Source organism: Sturnus vulgaris, chromosome 30 (genome assembly GCF_052056855.1).
Source record: "Sturnus vulgaris isolate bStuVul1 chromosome 30, bStuVul1.hap1, whole genome shotgun sequence".
Classification (NCBI taxonomy): domain Eukaryota; kingdom Metazoa; phylum Chordata; class Aves; order Passeriformes; family Sturnidae; genus Sturnus; species Sturnus vulgaris.
In genome coordinates this window covers 1,658,505-1,674,655 of record NC_142272.1, presented here as the reverse complement: position 1 = coordinate 1,674,655, position 16,151 = coordinate 1,658,505, and the positions used below count along the sequence as shown (strand labels likewise).

At 66.1% G+C, this 16,151-nt stretch overlaps 4 protein-coding genes across 5 annotated transcripts; 1 reads left to right on the top strand and 3 right to left on the bottom strand.

Moving 5' to 3' along the window:
- Positions 1-103: 103 nt before the first annotated feature.
- Positions 104-4,807, bottom strand: RND1 (Rho family GTPase 1). The gene is made up of 5 exons (XM_014891835.2): positions 4,644-4,807; positions 4,473-4,560; positions 2,504-2,613; positions 1,566-1,700; positions 104-946 (listed from the first exon to the last, which is right to left on the bottom strand). Exons 1-5 carry the CDS (start codon positions 4,761-4,763, stop codon positions 701-703), a joined length of 699 nt encoding a protein of 232 aa, XP_014747321.1. The 5' UTR covers positions 4,764-4,807; the 3' UTR covers positions 104-700.
- A 743-nt stretch (positions 4,808-5,550) lies between these two features.
- Positions 5,551-8,299, top strand: DRC2 (dynein regulatory complex subunit 2). Its single transcript, XM_014891822.2, has 8 exons — positions 5,551-5,703; positions 5,900-6,067; positions 6,135-6,304; positions 6,456-6,594; positions 6,673-6,870; positions 7,291-7,509; positions 7,599-7,751; positions 7,872-8,299. Exons 1-8 carry the CDS (start codon positions 5,566-5,568, stop codon positions 8,094-8,096), a joined length of 1,410 nt encoding a protein of 469 aa, XP_014747308.2. The 5' UTR covers positions 5,551-5,565; the 3' UTR covers positions 8,097-8,299.
- A 161-nt stretch (positions 8,300-8,460) lies between these two features.
- On the bottom strand, positions 8,461-10,447 carry FKBP11 (FKBP prolyl isomerase 11). Its single transcript, XM_014891823.2, has 6 exons — positions 10,289-10,447; positions 9,782-9,847; positions 9,050-9,137; positions 8,927-8,960; positions 8,766-8,836; positions 8,461-8,695 (listed from the first exon to the last, which is right to left on the bottom strand). The coding sequence occupies exons 1-6, from the start codon at positions 10,403-10,405 to the stop codon at positions 8,478-8,480; spliced, it is 594 nt and encodes a 197-aa protein (XP_014747309.1). The 5' UTR covers positions 10,406-10,447; the 3' UTR covers positions 8,461-8,477.
- A 1,616-nt stretch (positions 10,448-12,063) lies between these two features.
- On the bottom strand, positions 12,064-14,955 carry ARF3 (ARF GTPase 3). Of its 2 annotated transcripts, XM_088180831.1 has the most exons (5): positions 14,856-14,955; positions 13,900-14,079; positions 13,679-13,789; positions 13,470-13,594; positions 12,064-13,061 (listed from the first exon to the last, which is right to left on the bottom strand). In XM_088180831.1, the coding sequence occupies exons 2-5, from the start codon at positions 14,045-14,047 to the stop codon at positions 12,900-12,902; spliced, it is 546 nt and encodes a 181-aa protein (XP_088036957.1). In that variant the 5' UTR covers positions 14,048-14,079; positions 14,856-14,955; the 3' UTR covers positions 12,064-12,899. The 2 variants fall into 2 exon arrangements, with proteins under 2 accessions (XP_088036957.1, XP_088036956.1); XM_088180830.1 differs by having other exon boundaries at positions 13,470-13,789.
- Positions 14,956-16,151: the final 1,196 nt, after the last annotated feature.

Here is a 16,151-nt window from a genome sequence, read left to right as displayed (position 1 = left end):
CCCACGTCGGTGTCACCATCACCAGTGACACCAACACACCCTGAAACTCCCAACACCCTCCAAAAACCAGGATCCCTCCCCAAAACATAGGGCCAGGCAGGGCTGCACGTAGGTAGGTGTTATATTTCTGATAATAAATAAGCTTTTTAATAACACTGACATGGAACAGAGACACCCCCCAAAGACAGTCCATAAAACAGCCCCCCTCCCCAACCCACCAGGGTCCCCCAGGGCCAAGCAGCAGATGAGGGATGGGGTAAAGGGGGAGAAAACAGGATGAGTCCATGGATGAGTCCCATGATGTGCACCCCAAACCCCACAGGGATCCCCAGGACAGTGTCCCTGTGTCCCCCAAACCCCGCAGTGACCATCCCAGGCTTATGTCCCTGAGGGTCTGGGCACTCCAAACCCCACAGGGAACCCCCCCGGGTTGATCTCCCCAGGGTCCTGTGCACCCCAAACCCCCCAGGGACTCCCTCAGGGTTGGGGACCAGGTGAAGACACCCCCCAGCCCCCCCCTCCCACGGGGGCAGCCCCCCAGGCTGTGGGGCTGGCAGGGCAATGGTGCAAGGGGAGGGCAGCACCCCCCATCTTCCTTTAGTGGGGGGATCTCCAGGGCCCTGTCCAGCCCCCCCACCCCATTCCAGGGGCTTGGGGGGGGGTCCAAAGGTTTGTGTGTGGGGTCATTCCCTTCCCCCCTTCACATGACGGAGCAGCTTTTTGCTTTTTCCTTCTTGAAGGTGGAGGAGATGAGCTCGGAGCGGCTGGGGAGGTGCAGGAGTCTCTTGGAGAGGCTGCGGGGGGGGCTGCGGGGGGGCTGCGGGGGGGCTTTGCTGAGACAGATGCCGGACACGGTCCGGAAGATGCTGTGGACGCTCTTCTCCGAGGTGAAGGCCGAGCATTCCAGGTATCCCTCGGCTCCCAACTGCCTGGCGGCCGCACAGCCCTGGGGACAGCCCTGTGTCAGACCACCGGGACACCCCAAATCCGCCCCCACAGACGCCGGGATCCCCCAAATCCCACCCTTGCAAAGGCTGGAATCCTCCAAACTGACCTCTGTGCACACACCGGGATCCCCCCAAACTGACCCCTGCACCAAACCATCAGGACACCCCAAACACACCCCTCACAAACATCGGGACACCCCAAAATGACCCCTGTGCAAACACTGGGACACCCCAAAACCCACCCCCACAAATACTGGGACACCCCAAACTGACCCCTGTACAAACGCCAGGAGCCCCCCAAACTGACCCCCACACCAGACCACCGAGACACCCCAAAATCACCCCTACAAACACCAGGATACCCCAAACTGACCCCTGTGCAAATAATGGGATTTACCAAAACCCACCCGACAAACATCGGGATCCCCCCAAACTGACCCCCACACCAGATCACTGAGACCCCAAAATCACCACCACAAACACCAGGACACCCCAACCCCACCCTCCCGAAAACACCAGGACCCCACCAAATCCACCCCCGCACCAGACCACCAGGACACCCCAAACCCAATCCCCCGTGATTCCACCAAAGCCAGATTTACTCCGGGCTCCCCTGACCTGCTCGTAGGAGATGGGCGCCTGTTTCTGGTGCGAGAGCTCCAGGAGGGTGCTCAGGTCTGTCCGTAGGTCTGTCTTGCACCCGATGAGCAGCACCCGTGTGTTGGGGCAATAATCCAGGATTTCTGCTTTCCACTGAGGAGTGAGGGCACAGCGCTGCTCTCAGGGACAGGGCACCCCAAAACCCTCTCCCTGTCACCCCAGAGGGTTGGTGTCTCCATGTGTCAGCACACCCCAAACCCCACAAAAATATTCCCAGGACAGTGTTCCCACATCCCTGAGCCCCTCCAAACCCCACAGAAATATCCCCAGGACAGTGTCCCCATGGCCCTGAGTCTCCCAAAGCGATCCCCAGGGAGAGTGTGCCCCAGCCCTGCATCCCCAAATCCCACAGGAAACCCCTGGCTCAGTCTCTCTGGGCACCACAAACCCCACAGGGACTTCCCAGGACAGAGTCCCAACAGCCCTGAATCCCCAAAACCCTGATGGAACTCCCAGGTCAACGTCCCCCAACCTCACAGAATCCCCCCCCAGACCGTGTCCCTGCATTCCTGAGCCCCCAAACCCCACAGGGACCTCCAAGGACAAAGTCCCTGTGCACTCCAAACCCTGTAGGGATCACCCCAGATTGTTCCCCTGCACCACTCAAAGCCTACAGGGACCCCCTGGGCTGGTGCCCCTACATCTCTGAGCCCCACAAACCCCACAGGGTCAGTGTCCCTGTGTCTGTGAGTCCCCCAAACCTCACAAGAACCCCCCTGGGCTGGTGTCCCCACATCTCTGAGTCCCCCAAACATCACGGGGACTCTGGGTCAGTCTTCTTGTGTCCCTAAATCCTCCAAAACTCACAGGGATCGCCCTGCATCGGTGTCCCCGCATCCTTGAGCCCCCCAAAACCCCACGGGGACGCTGTCCTGGGGCCTGAGCCCCCTCCCCACCTTCTTGGCTGCACTGTCGAGGGTCTCGGGGCGGCTGACATCGAAGCAGAGCAGGACAGCATCCGAGTCGCTGTAGCACAGGGGACGCACGTTGTCATAGTAGGGAGAGCCTGGGGGAAAAGGGGGTGTCACTGCTCAGCCTCCCCACCCCAGGGATATGGGAAAGGGGGTCTGGCAAAGGGACACAGCCCCCCTGTCCTGCTCAGGGTGGGGGCACAGCTCTAGAAACCCCCAAAACAGACACAGCCCCATTCCTGCTTGGGGTAAAGCTCTAGAGAACCCCAAAAGGGACAGAGACCCCCAAAATGGACATAGCCCCATTCCTGCTCGGGATGGGGGTGCAGCTCTAGAGCCCCCCAAAGAGACACAGCCCCATTCCTGTCTGGGATGGGGTCACAGCTCTAGAGACCCCCAAAACAGACAGAGCTCCCTTCCCGCTCAGGGTGGCAGCTCACAGCTCTAGAGAACCCCAAGAAGGACATAGGGACACAGCTCTGGAGCCCCTCAAAAGGGACATAGCCCCCCCCAAAAGACATAAAGCCAGCTCCTGCCTGGGGTGGGGTGAACTGACTTGGAGCCGCCCCAAAAAGAACAGAGCCCTCAAAAATAGACACAACCCCACTCCTGCCCAGCATGGGGGGTTCACAGTTCTGGAGAACCCCAACAGGGACAGGAGAACACAGCCCTAGAGTCCTTTAAAACAGACACAGCACCTCAAAAGGGACAGGGGGACACACAGTTCTAGACCCCCTCAAAAAAACCCCAAACCCTATTCGTGCCTGAGGTGGGTACACCGAGCTCTAGAGCCTCGCAAAAGGCACAGAAACCCCCAAAACAGACACAGCTCCCCAAAAGGGACAGACGGCCACACAGCTCTAGAGCCCCCCAAAAGGGACGCGACCCCCCTCGTGCCGGGGAGGGGGGCACAGCTCTGGAACCCCCCCAAAACGCCACCTCCGTGCCCGCAGCCCATCAACGTCGCATTCACGAGGCAGCGGGAAATGGATTCCGCGGTGTTTATGTAACAGCTCCCCCCGCCCCCCATTTTGGGGAGCCCCGGCAGCACCGAGGGGTATCGGGGTGGGGGGGGAAGCCGGAGGAGGGGGTGGCAAACGCTGCCACCCTCTCGGGGTCCTCGGGGGCACGGAGCCACCACCAGCACCGCACCGGGGACTGCGGGGGACGCAGCGCAGGGGGTGAGGGAGGGGGGTCAGTGGGGTGGGGGGGTCCGGGATGCCCCTCCCCTCCACCCCCCCCCCCGACCCCCTAAAGGCCTCGGAGGGGTTTCGCAGCCCAGACGCTCCGTGCACAGAATAGCAAAGAGGCTGCGCCAGCGCATCGCCATGGCAACCGGGGACCGGCGGGGACCCCCCCGCTAGAGGGGGGACACTGCAGCACCGGGCAGGGCTGCCCCGACCCCCCCAACTCTTTGGGGTGCCCAGGGAAGGACAACACCGGGATCTCCCGTAATTCACCCCATCCACAGGCAGGGCGCAGGGAGCAGCGTGGACCCCACCCGGAGGGGGCTCAGCGGTGCGGGGATCCCCCCAAGGAAGGGGTTCAGCCTTCTGTGACCCCCTAGTGTGTCCCTGGGGAGTACCTACGCCCCGCGCACCCAGGGACATGACCCCAGATCTGAAGCCCCCCCAGCAGCTCCCCTCCGCCACCGCAGGGACCACAAAACACCCCCGGCTTCCCAAAACATCACCAAGACCTCACTACGGTCACCAACGCCCCCCCCCCCGCCCCACGCTGCAGGTCCCCAAAACACCCTCGGGACGCCAAAACATCTCACTGCAGCGACCCCCCGCTCACTGCAGCCTCCCAATCCCCCGAAACCCCAAATCACCTTCCCCAGCAAACAACCCCATCAGCCCCTCCAGGGCCGGGGCAGCCCCCGCCCCGCTCCACCGGTACCAGAGCCCCCGCCAGCCCCCCAAACATGCACCGCGCGTGTGTCCCCCGGTACCGGAGGTGTCCCAGAGGCTCAGTTCCACCCGCTGCTCCTCGCTGGCCAGACACGCCGTGTAGTTCTCAAACACGGTGGGCACGTACGTCTGCAATGGCACCGAGAGCGTCAGCGCCCGGTCCCGCTTGCCGGTGCCCGCTGCCGGTTCCCGGTGCCCTGATCTGGGCTCACCTCGGGGTAGCAATCCTTGGCCAGCACCTGCAGCATGGCTGTTTTGCCGCACTGCACGTCACCCACCAGCACCAGCTTGCACCGGGCCGGAGCGGCCGGTGCCGGCCTCCGCTCCCGCATGGCGGCGGCCGGCACACACACACCCCCCACTCTCACCCACCCACCGCCCTGCGCCCCGCCGCTGCAGCGCCCTTATATACTCACCGGCCCCAGGGCCCGCCCACGGCGGCGCCCGCCCGCCAATCACCGCTGGGAATCCCGAAGCCCCGGCCAATGGCGGAGAGGCAGAACCGGCGGGACCCGCCCAGTGGGGGTGCGAGCGCGCTCTTGCCCGCCAGGGGGCGCCCGTGCGGGTCAGGGCGGAAGTGCGGCCGAGGCCCCGCCCCCGACCAGAAGCGGCCGTTGCTGGGAGACCGGAGGGACGCGGGAGCGGGGCCGGCACCGGGGCTGGTACCGGGGCCGGGACCCCAAAGGGGGGTGGGAGACCCCATAGGCGGAGATGGGGGTGGGCAAGGGGCGGTGGGCGCTGGGGGAGCTGGGGAAGGAGGGGGGGGTGAGCCTAGAGGGGGTGAGCTCTGGAGATGGAGATGGACAAATGGGCCTTGGAGGGAGGCCTGAGGAGGGAGATGGGAAACAGGTCTGGGGGGGTCACTGGAAGGGGAAATGGGGATGAGCAGGGGTTGATGGGGTCTGGGGGTACTCCCAAGTGGAGGGGGAGTTAGGGGTGAGCAAGGAAATGGGACTGGGGGAGCCTGGAGAGGGAGACGGGGGTGGCCACAAGGTTATGGCATCTGGGGGTACCCCATGGTGTGGGGGGGCTGGAGCGGGAGCTGGAGGTGGGCAGGGGGAACGGGCCTGGGGGGGCCGTGGAGAGGCCACCACGCAGACCCCGACCCCTCCTACTGTGTCCCTTTCTCCAGCCATGGCGGGGCCCCGTTCCACGGTGGCCCCCACGCTCCCCACGGCGGCCGAGGCCGAGCTGCTGCTGCTGCAGACACAAGCGCTGGCTGAGGAGGAGGCGGCCAAAGCCAAGCGGGAACTGCTCACTCGCTTCCTGCAGGTCTGGGCCCCACTGCAGCCTCCCCCAGTCGCCTCCAAACTCCACCCCCCTAAGCCCCCAAACCACCTTTCCCCAGAAAACGCCCCCTTTATCCCCACCAGGGCTGGGGCTGCCCCTGTTCTGCTGCAATCCTGCTACCAGAGGCAGCCCCAACCCCACTCCTGCCCTTTTCCCACCTCTCACTGCCCCTCCACAGGACAAGTTGGCCCGCGAGGAGCAGAGCAGCATGTGGGGTCTCCACAAGGTCCACACGCTCTGGCGCTTGGCCCAGCGCAAGGCCAAGGACCAAGAACTGCGCCAGGACATCGAGATCCTCAGTCAGACCTTCTCACGGGTCATGGACTGCAAGGATGGCGTCATTGAGGTGGCTGCGGGGCTGGCAGGGAGGGGGGGTGCCAGGGAACACACATGAACCCCCCAAAACTCCCCAGACGCTCGTCAGCGACCTGAAGGAAGCAGACGAGCAGCAGAACCGAGCCCTGCGCAGCCACCTGCACCTCATGGACCAACTGCTGCACCTCCAGCGCTGCCGCCTGGGCTACCTGGAAGAGGGGTTTAATGCCCAGGTGGACGCCCTGAAGGCCGAGTTTGAGGCTGAGAGGTGTGGAATTTCAGGGGGAGAAGGGGAATGGGGTGACAGTGGCACCCGTGGGCTCTCCTAGGATGGAATTGAGCCTCCCCTTGCCCCACTGGGATCCCCGCAGCATCTCTTTCGGGGAAGAAACCCTTTGTCCTGCCATGTGTCTCCACAGAAGGACCATTCTGGAGCAGCAAGACTGGGAAAGCTGCTGCCTGCAGGACATGGCACTGGCTTCGGAGCAGGATCACGCCAGGAGCAACCATGAGGCCATGCTGAACTTCCAGAGCGCCCGGGATGACATCAAAAACAAGGCAGGGGGCACAAGGGAGCTTCAAGGCGCTTTTAGGGGTGGCAAGGGAGGTTTGGGGGTGTAACCCGTGTGTCCCCAGTGCTGGCAGGACCAGCAGTACAGCCGGCTGCAGCTCGTGGCCAGGCTGGAGGTGCTGTGGGACCAGATCCAGAAGGCCCGGCGGAGCTACGCCCAGGCCACAGAGAGGAAGAAGGTGGAGTTCGAGGAGCTGAAGAAGAAATGTGAGAAGAGTTCCCGTGAGATTGATGCACAGGCGACGAAGCTGCAGATGCTCCAGGTTTTGGCAGGGTGCTGGGTGGTGCTGGGAGTGGGGTCACCCGCATTCCCCACTCATTTTCCATGGAATTTTTGAGTTTGGAAAAGCCTCTGAGACCCATCAAGTCCAACCCACCAAGGGCAAGGTGGTGACAACAGGCTGGGCTAAGCAGGGCCCCCCCAAAAGTTTGTGGAGCAGTGCCTGAGCCATTGAATAATGGAATTATTGAGGTTGGAAAAGTCTCTAAAACCATCAAGTCCAACTGTTCTCTCAGCACTGCCAAGGCCACCACTAAACCATGTCCCCAGGGGCCACATCCACGTGTTTTCTGAGCACTTCAAGGGATGGTGCCTCCACCACTGCCCTAAACAACCTATTCCAATGTGGGCCACCCTTTCCAAGAAGGAATTTTCCTCAATACCCAACCTTCTGTTTCACCAGGACATGATTACAACCACTAAGAGCCAGATCGCAGCTCACCTGCAGGAGAGCGAAGAACAGACCCAGAATTTACGGGATGACAAGGACTACGCCCTCCAGAAGCTCCAGAATCTCCGGGCTCAGGTCAGCCAGGCTGGGGCCACGGCTCACACCCACCTGGTCACGCTCACTTGCCAGTCCAGTGCCACCCTCAAGGTGCTGCAGCAGGTGGTGGAGAAGGTGAGTTGGGCAGTGCTAAGCGGGGATGTCCCTGTGCCCAGGGTCCTGCTGTCCCTTCCCACCTGCCCTTCCTGGTGTCCTCCCCCCAGGCCCAGCGCATCCTGCGCCTGGCTGAGATGTGCCGGAGGCTGGAGACAGAGGAGGAGAAGGTGCTGCCCTTCTACCCCTCCTCACTGGCCGAGGGGGAGCAGCAGAAAGCCCGCAGGGTCCTGGAGGAGATCCCCGATGAGCCCCTGGCACGGGTGAGGAGGCACCGCCGCAGTCCACAGGGAATGAGGGCTGTGATTCGGCCCTGGGGATCACCCAGCTTGGGTGCTTGGGCGGAGTGGAGACCCCAAACTCTCCCCTCTGCCTCTCCCCAGGCCATGAGGGACTACGTGGGGCTGGAGCGGTTCTGGCAGCGGTTCAACAAGGTGAAGCTGGAGGAGAAGGCGCTGGAGAAGGCACAGGCAGCCCTGACAAACAGGAACCAGGAGCTGCGTAGGCTGCTCCAGCAGTACCTGGCAGGGACTGCAACCAACCAGAAGGTGCCCAAAGACCCCCACCCCCTCCTCACCATCAAGCAAAAGTTGGATCCCCAGAAATGAGACCCACATTGTGGGGGAGCCACACTCAGGGACATTGGGCACCCCGAGAGCCTCTGGGGAAGGCTCAACCACCAGGACCCCATTCCTGGCTCCACCAGCTCCAGCTGAAGCTCCCTGGCAGACCAGGGACCTGCCTGGTGTTTGGGGATTCCAGGGACTGTCACTGTGTGGATATGCCTTAAAAGAGCAAGACTGCCTGAAAATGTGCTCCAGGGTCTTATTTCTGGGATTCATTGAGTCTGTCATCTCCTGCTCAGGTCTGACACGACCCATCAAGGCCCTGGAGCAGGCAGGGACCTCATGGGTGCACAGCCCCTTCCCACTGCTCTGTGCCCATCACTGCCTCAGGAAGAGCAGCCACAGATGCCAAGGGGAAGGTTTTTATTTCTTTTTGGCTTTGTTCCTCTTCTCCTCCTTCTGCTTTTTCTTGGAGAGCTTGGGGCTGCTGGCCTTGCGGTACAGGTGGAACCCAATGAGCCCCAGCAGTGCCGGCACCAGCCCCAGGCACAGCAGTGGCACCACATCGTTCACCACCTTCTGCCAGTAACTGGCCCGGGACAGCCCCACCAGCTCCACCTCGAACCGCAGCACCGCGTCACCTGCAAGGAGGGCACAGCCTGAGCAGGGACCCCACAGAGACCCCACGGGGACCCTGAGGGCTGCACTCACCTGGGATGGTGGGGGGGGATCCCCGCTTGCCATAGGCTAAGTGAGGGGGAATGATGGCTCTGCGCTTCTCCCTGCCAAAGTGAGAGTGTTGGTGCCACAAATCGTGGTGGGGACACTGCGCGGGGACACTTCCCACCCCCATGTCCCCCATCCCAACTTACCCCACACACATGTCCAGCAGACTCTGCTCCAGACCTGTAATGTTGTGGGATGAGGGTGAGTGGGGCTGGTTGGGATTACCCTGGTTACCCCCCTATCCGGCTCCTCCTGAGCCGCTCACTCACCGGGAATGACTTGGTGCTTGCCCAGCTCCACCTGGAGGGGGTCCCGGCTCAGTGAGGAGTCGATGATCCGGCCATCCTCCAGGCTGCCCTGTGGGGGACACAGTCACTGCCACGGTCACCCCCGGGGACACAGCCCTGGCACTTTCTCCATGTGGCTGCCAGCGTGTTCCCAGTGCTGCTCTGGTGGAGATCCCAGTCCCTGGGGCCCCCCCTGTGCCATCCTTGTACTGAGTCCAGTCCCTGTAGCCCCCCTGTGCCATCCCTGTGCTGATCCCAGTCCCAGTACACTCCGTGTCACTCTGGGACACTCTCACCGCTCCCCGTGCTGGGGTCATCCCAAGGTAATCCTCGGGCTGATCCCAGTGCCAGCCATGCCCGTACTGGGGTTGTCCCACGCCAGCCCCAGTGTCATCTCTGTGCCACTCCAGGTGCCACCCAGAGCCCATCCTGGGGCTGTCCACATGCCACTCACACTGGCACCAGGGCACCATCCCCTTGTCCAGCCCCGTGCCGCCCTCATGCCCTCCCCGGTGCCACCCCTACTCCCACTCCGGTTCCACCACGGTACCGTCCCATTGCCAACCCCGGTACCGCCCCATTGCCCACCCCGGTACCACCCCCGGTACCGCCCCGGAGCCGGCCGAGGTCCCCCCGCCGGTGCCGGTGCCGGTGGCCCCCGCCCCGCCCGCCGGAGCGCAGTGCTGACGTGTTCCTCCCGCCGCCCGCCCGCACCGTGTAGTGGATGTGCACCGTGTCCCCCGGCGCCGACAGCTCCGTGCAGCCCTCGGGAGGGGGCACCTGCAACGGGGAGGTCACGGAGAACCGGGACGGGGCCCCTCGCCTCGGGGTCCACGCACCCCTCGTGCCCACGGGTCCCCCCAGCGCTCCGAGAGCCCAACTCCCAGCCGGGTCCCCTGTCCCCGGTGCGTCGCGTTCCTCCGCCACAGCCCGGTCCTCCCGGTGCCCTCCCATCGCAGCCCGATCCTCCCGGTGCCCCGTGGCTTCCCCCCGGCGCAGCCTGGGCCTCCCGGTGCCTCCTCCCCCCCGACCCGTGCCCAGGCCGGGCTCTCCGGTGCTCCCCAGTAGCCCGCCGGTGCCCCGTGTCCCACCGGTGCCGCCGTTCCCTGCCGGTCCCGCCCCAGTCTCAGCTCCCTGCCCAAGGGGGCCGCGTGGCTCCCCGGTGCCCGGTGTCTCTCGCGCAGCCCCCGTTCCCCCGTCCGTCCCCCCCCCGGAGCTCACGATCGTTTCCAGCCGTAGCTCCCGGGTGCCAGTTTCGGTTTCGCTCTCGGCAGCGCGGGCGAGCGGCGGCGGCGGCAGCAGCAGTGCCAGGAACAGCAGCGCGGCGGGGAACGGCATGGCTGGGCTGGCGGCGGAGGAACGGGGACCGGGACCAGGACCGCCCCTCACCTCGGGCCCCGCCCCCGGGACTGCCCCCACACCGAGACCGGCCCCGGGACGCAGCTTCTCCGGGCCCCAGCGAGTTGGGGGACAGAAAGATGCTCAGAAACGGCCGCAGCCTCGGTGCCCGGTGCCACGCGGGCGCCTGCGCTCCGTGGGCACCCCGGCCGGCACCTGGGTCCGCCCCTGCCCGGGGACCGTCCCGGCGGCTTCGGCCCACACCGAGCGGTCAGAATGGGGGTCGAGGCACAGGGTCTGGGCGGGGGTCCGGGCCGGGGGACACGTCCCAGGCACCGGTTGGGTGCAGCCCCGGTGTCCTGGCGCCGCCAGTGCCAGCAGGCGGCAGCACAGCCCGGGGAAACCGGCACCCACCGGGGCCCAGGACCCCTCCCCGGGTCCAGAATCCTTCTCCAGCACACGACGGACGCAGGTCATTCCTTCTTCTGGCACTTCCCCAGCTCTTCCAGCCCCGGCTGTGCAGGACAAGGGAAGCGGAGCTCTGAGCCCGAGCTGGGGGGTCAACGGGCCGGTGGAGCCCGGTGGGACGGAACCTGCCCCAGAACCCCGGTCCCTGTGCCTGGGGATACGCAGCCCCTAGGACAGAGCTGGGAACACAGGGAATCCCCCCGGTCTGGCGGGGTCACACCGGCACACGGTGGGCAGCCTGAATCTCCACCCCGTATCTGCGGGAATTGCCGGCACTGGTGTCACCGGACCCGGTGCAGCTCCACGATGGTGACGACGTTGACGCCGGGTGCAGCTCCCGGACGACGGCATCGGCACGCTGGCCCCACCGGCGCACCCACATACCAGCCTCGGTTGCCGAGAGGTGGGGAAGCCGGGCTGGCGGCTGGGCCCGGGGCGCTAATGGGATTAGGGGCGCCGGGTCAGCCCTTGCCACACAAAGCCGTCGGTCCAGCCGGTGGGAACGCGTCGGTGCCGGCTCCGCTGCTCCCACCCACCGGGGAGCCCCGGTCATCCACACTGCAGCCCCCCGAGGCAGCTCCCAGAGCCTCGGTCATCCTCACTTCGGATCCCCAGTATCATCTCCACGACCCCCAGCCCACTGTGGGGTATTGGCCAGCTGCACTGGAGCTCCCCCATGTCATCTCCCCAGCCTTCAGCCCACTGGGGAGCCCCGGTCACCCCCATTCCAGGCCCTGGCGTTGGCTCTGCAGGTGGAGCCCCCCACCACAACACCCTGGTCACCGACACGGCCAACAGCCCCTCAGCCACCAATCCAGAGGGTCATGGGGATGGGATGGCAGCTCTGGCCCCAAATGTGACCCAGTCCCCCTTAACCCACGCAGGGGGGTGAAATGGGGTAGGCGTGGGGGCGGGGGGCCGAGTCCCACTCGCGCCCATCCCAGCACTGGCACCGTCCCCACGCCCCAGCTGGGATTAGTGCTAATGGGATTTACCATTTCATCCAATATTCCCCTAAAGATGAGCCTGGGAAGTGGGGGGGGAGCCCTCACCCCCTGCCAGCCCCACCTCACCCCCCCTGCCCCGTTAAGCTCTTTCTAATTAAAGCCAGCCTGGGGCTGTCCATCACCGTCCCCTCCGCGGGACCCCCACGCTGGGGGGGCTGCGGAAGAAGAGACGAGGAGCAGCACTACATAAAACATGTTTAATATCCAAGGGGGGGGTCAGGGGAGGTCACCCACCGTCTCAGGCGCAGGGGGCTGGGGGGGGGGCTGAGAACACACGTCCCTGGACAGGGCAGAGCCGCAGCGACACGTCACACCAAGCACAGACCAGGGGTATAAATACGGTGCTGGGGAGGAGGGGGCACAGTACGGGGTGGTGGGGGGGGGGGGGACACTGTCCGTCCGTGAGGGGCAGGGACATACAATCACTATGCTGGAATGGGGCGGGGGGCAGGCGGCCAGGGCGAGGAGGGGGGGCATGGCCAGGGGGACCACAGGGGTCCTGGCAGCCCCGTGTCCCCCCCTCCTCGGGGGTCACGCTGCGGGGAGGAGACCTGCCTCGAAGTGACATGGGGGGGCCGGGGACGTGTGGGATGCCCGGCGGGGCACACGGGGCCGGGAGGGCGTGCTGGGAGGGAGGGGGAGGTGTATAGTCCCAAATCCCCCCCATGGCCCTGCTGCCCCCACATTTGGTCCAGAGGAAGGCGAGGGGTGCAGGGACATGCATGGGGATGGGGTGTCTCCGGCTCCCCCAGGCAGGGCAGTGCCGAGGTGGCCCCCCCAGCCCCCATCCCACCCTCCCGGGGCTCTGCCCCTGCCCCCCTGGGCGTTATATAGAGCTCTAATTCCACGCACGCACACACGAGATCCGAGGGGAACCAGGGGGACCCCAAAAAAGGCGAAAAACCCCACAGCAACCGGTGCCAGAAGAAAGCAAAACCCAACCGGGGCAGGGAGGGGGCGGCCGGGGGGGGGCCCTGGCACGGCCCAGGGGGGCCGGGGGGGCACAGGGGGACCCCCCCTCACTTCTTGTTCTTGAGCTGATTGGCGAGCCAGTCGAGGCCCTCATAGAGCCCATCCCCGCTGGTGGCACAGGTGGCCTGGATGTACCAGTTACGGTGGCGCAGGGAGTGCAGCCCCAGCTTGTCCGTGATCTCTGCTGCGTTCATGGCATTGGGCAGGTCCTGGAGCAGACAAGGGAGGTCACACAAGGGCCCGATACTGCAGGAATGCACACGACCCCTCCATGGGGGCTGGCATCAGCCCTGATACCACAGGCACAACTCTGCCCCAGGGGATCATCATCAGCCCTGATGCTACAGGAAGGAGCAGGAATCTGCCATGGGAATGTGAGACACCAGCCCTGGCACCACAGGGATAGCCAGAGGGCTGTTAAAGACCAACCCTGGTGCCATGGGGATGGCTCCAGGGGCCACCACCATCCCTGATGCCACAGGGGAGGACGTGGTTCTGTCACACAGCCTCTTTGATATCAGCCTTCATGCCACAGGAAGTTCTCCACTGGATAGCTTCCCTAACAGCCTGGAGATGTCTCAGTACCCCCACAGGGCCCTCCCCGCCCCCAGACCCACCTGCTTGTTGGCAAAGACAAGGAGGACAGCGTCCCGCAGCTCATCCTCCGCCAGCATCCGCATCAGCTCCTCCCGCGCCTCGTTCACCCGCTCCCGGTCGTTGCTGTCCACCACGAAGATCAGCCCTGGGGAGAGGAGCGGGCACTGATGGGGTCTCTGTGGCCACCCTGCTCCCCGAGTCCCCTCACGGCGTCCCCTGTCACACCTACCCTGGGTGTTTTGGAAGTAATGCCTCCAGAGGGGCCGGATCTTGTCCTGCCCACCCACATCCCACACGGTGAAGCTGATGTTCTTGTACTCCACTGTCTCGACGTTGAACCCTGCGGGGAGCGACAGCGGAGGGAAACTGAGGCACGGGGAGCTGCCAGCCCCTTCAAAGGAGCCCTGATGGGGAGCGGTGTCTGCTCAGTGCCCCCCCAACCCCACCCACCGATGGTGGGGATGGTGGTGACGATCTCCCCCAGTTTGAGCTTGTAGAGGATGGTGGTCTTCCCAGCAGCGTCCAGCCCCACCATCAGGATCCGCATCTCCTTCTTCCCAATCAAGCTCTTCAGCAGGTTCCCGAAGATGTTGCCCATGGTGACGGCGGCGCTGGCTCCGAGGCCGGATCCTGCGGGGGCATGGGGCAGGCTGGGGGAGGCCCTGAAATCTGCAGGGGTGGAGCTGAGGGGTCCCCCGTGCTTGGGGGGGGCTGCAGGGATTTGGGATCCTTATATCCTGGGGGGGATGCAGGGCTTGGGGGACGCCAGGGAAGGGGCTGGGGAGGGGGCCACGCACTGTATGGGGGTATCTCTGTGTGCAGCTCGATATGGGGGGCTGCAAAGATGGGGATCCTGAGCCCCCCCGCTGCACCCTGCAAAAGGACAGCCCAGGGCGCTCTACTGGGGGAAACTGAGGCAGGGCTGTCGCCCTCCTCGAGGGGTCCTGTCACCCCGGACCGACCCCTCCTCTGCACGATGCCCCCGTCACCGCAGCATCGCCGGAGGGGGAGGCCCCCATCTCCCCCCTCGCACCGCAGCGCGCCCCTTCCCCCCCACCTCCAGCGTGTGCAGCCCCCGCGCCCCCGGGACCCCCGAATTCACCGTTCTCCCTCTTTACCACCCCCCCCATCGCAGCGCGCCCCCAAACCACCGCCTCTCCACCCCGCACTGCGCCGCCCCCCCTTGCGCATTGCCCCCCGCCCCCGCCCGCCGCACCGCACCGCATCCCCCCCCGCCCCCGGTACGACCCCCAACCCACCGGGTCTCCGCGCCCCCGCCGCTCCGGGCACCCCGGCACGCGCTGCAGCCCCCCCGCGCCGCTGCGGTGCCGAGCCCCCCGTGTACCCCCGCACACCCCACGGCGATGCCCGCGCCCCGCATCCCCGAGCGGCGCGGCCCCCCGCACCTGGTGCCGGTGCCGGTGCCGGTTCCGCCCCCGCCGCCGCTGACTCTGCACCGCTCCCGCCGCCGGAAGCGGAGGCCCCGATCGCGCCGATCTCGCGAGAGCGCCCGGTGCCCCCCCCCCGCCGCCCCGCACCGCTTCCCGCAACCCCCCCCCCGGGACCGGGGGCGCGCGCGGGGAGCGGCGGGGGGGGGGGGGGGGGGAGCGGGGGGTTCAACCGCGAGAGCCACGAGGCGTTACCATGGCAACGGCTGCAGCAGTGCGGGGGGGACGCTCTGAGGAGGGGTCCCCGTTTGCGTGTGTCCCTCCCGCCATGAGCCCGTTCCCGGGGACACCGGGACCCGCACCGGGACGGCAGAGCCCCGACCGAAGGGGAGCTGCACCGGCGGGGCGGGATGGGGATGTAGGGAAAGCGGGGTCTCGGGTCTTTCCCCCCGCCATGAGTACCGGGGGAAGCAGAGTCCCGGCTTGGGGGGGGGGGGGGGGGGGGGTCCTTGTGCTTCACGGGGGACCCCAACACCATCACGGGGGGACAGGCTGAGCACCCCGTGCCGATACCGTCGGTACGGAGGCCGCCCCGGTGCCCGCAGGCAGGGCAGGGGCCGGGACCTGGAGCGGGGGACCCGCGGGTGCTTCCCACGTCCGTCTGTCGCCGTTGTCCGCCTGTCCGTCCCTGCTCGATGACATGGGACAGGACGAATGGCCCTCGCTCCCAGGCAGGTACCGGTGGCCACCCCGGGGGCGCCGGGCAGCTCCGACGGCTGCGGGAACTGTTCCAGCGGCACCCCAGGATTGGGGGGGATCCCGAGGATCGGGCCGCCGGACCCCCGTGGGTTGTAGCGGAGGGGATGGGAGGAAACGAGGGCTCGGGGCAGTGGGCAGAGAGTGAGAGGGCCGGAGGGTCCCGGGATGGAGAGGGGGAGGCGAGGGCCATGGTTGCGTCCCACCGCTGGTGGCACAGCCCCGGGCAGGGCCCTCCCAGCCGCGCCTCGGGGCCTCCCCGCGGCCGCTGACCTCAGCCCCGGGAGCCCCGACGGGGCGGAGGCCCGAGGGCGTGGACACGGCCCGGCCCGGCCGGGAACCGGGGCGGGGGAGGCGGGAGCGCCGTGCTGGAGCAGACCCCGGGTCGGCCCTGGGCTCCTCCCGGGCCGGGGGAAGGGCTGCGGGTGGGTGCCGGTGCGAGCCCCCCACCTCCACCGCCGTTCCGGGCTTTGTCCGTCCTTGAATTAAATTGGTGAGCGGCGGCCCCGGGCCGTGACGGGCGAGCGGGGCTAATCCGGCCCCGCATGACTGGTCCGG

Excerpts from the sequence above, each read along its gene's own strand:
- RND1 (XM_014891835.2), bottom strand. The coding sequence starts at position 4,763 with ATGCGGGAGCGGAGGCCGGCACCGGCCGCTCCGGCCCGGTGCAAGCTG. Across the intron at positions 4,561-4,643 it reads CCAAGGATTGCTACCCCGAG|ACGTACGTGCCCACCGTGTT; the intron begins GTGAGCCCAGAT and ends GTGCCATTGCAG. Across the intron at positions 947-1,565 it reads CGCCCATCTCCTACGAGCAG|GGCTGTGCGGCCGCCAGGCA; the intron begins GTCAGGGGAGCC and ends GGCTGTCCCCAG.
- DRC2 (XM_014891822.2), top strand. The coding sequence starts at position 5,566 with ATGGCGGGGCCCCGTTCCACGGTGGCCCCCACGCTCCCCACGGCGGCC. Across the intron at positions 6,068-6,134 it reads GCAAGGATGGCGTCATTGAG|ACGCTCGTCAGCGACCTGAA; the intron begins GTGGCTGCGGGG and ends AAAACTCCCCAG. Across the intron at positions 6,595-6,672 it reads GGGATGACATCAAAAACAAG|TGCTGGCAGGACCAGCAGTA; the intron begins GCAGGGGGCACA and ends GTGTGTCCCCAG.
- FKBP11 (XM_014891823.2), bottom strand. The coding sequence starts at position 10,405 with ATGCCGTTCCCCGCCGCGCTGCTGTTCCTGGCACTGCTGCTGCCGCCG. Across the intron at positions 8,961-9,049 it reads CAAGCACCAAGTCATTCCCG|GTCTGGAGCAGAGTCTGCTG; the intron begins GTGAGTGAGCGG and ends ACAACATTACAG. Across the intron at positions 8,696-8,765 it reads ATCCCCCCCCACCATCCCAG|GTGACGCGGTGCTGCGGTTC; the intron begins GTGAGTGCAGCC and ends CCCTCCTTGCAG.
- ARF3 (XM_088180830.1), bottom strand. The coding sequence starts at position 14,047 with ATGGGCAACATCTTCGGGAACCTGCTGAAGAGCTTGATTGGGAAGAAG. Across the intron at positions 13,790-13,899 it reads CACCACCATCCCCACCATCG|GGTTCAACGTCGAGACAGTG; the intron begins GTGGGTGGGGTT and ends CGCTCCCCGCAG. Across the intron at positions 13,062-13,469 it reads TTGTCTTTGCCAACAAGCAG|GACCTGCCCAATGCCATGAA; the intron begins GTGGGTCTGGGG and ends TGTCTGCTCCAG.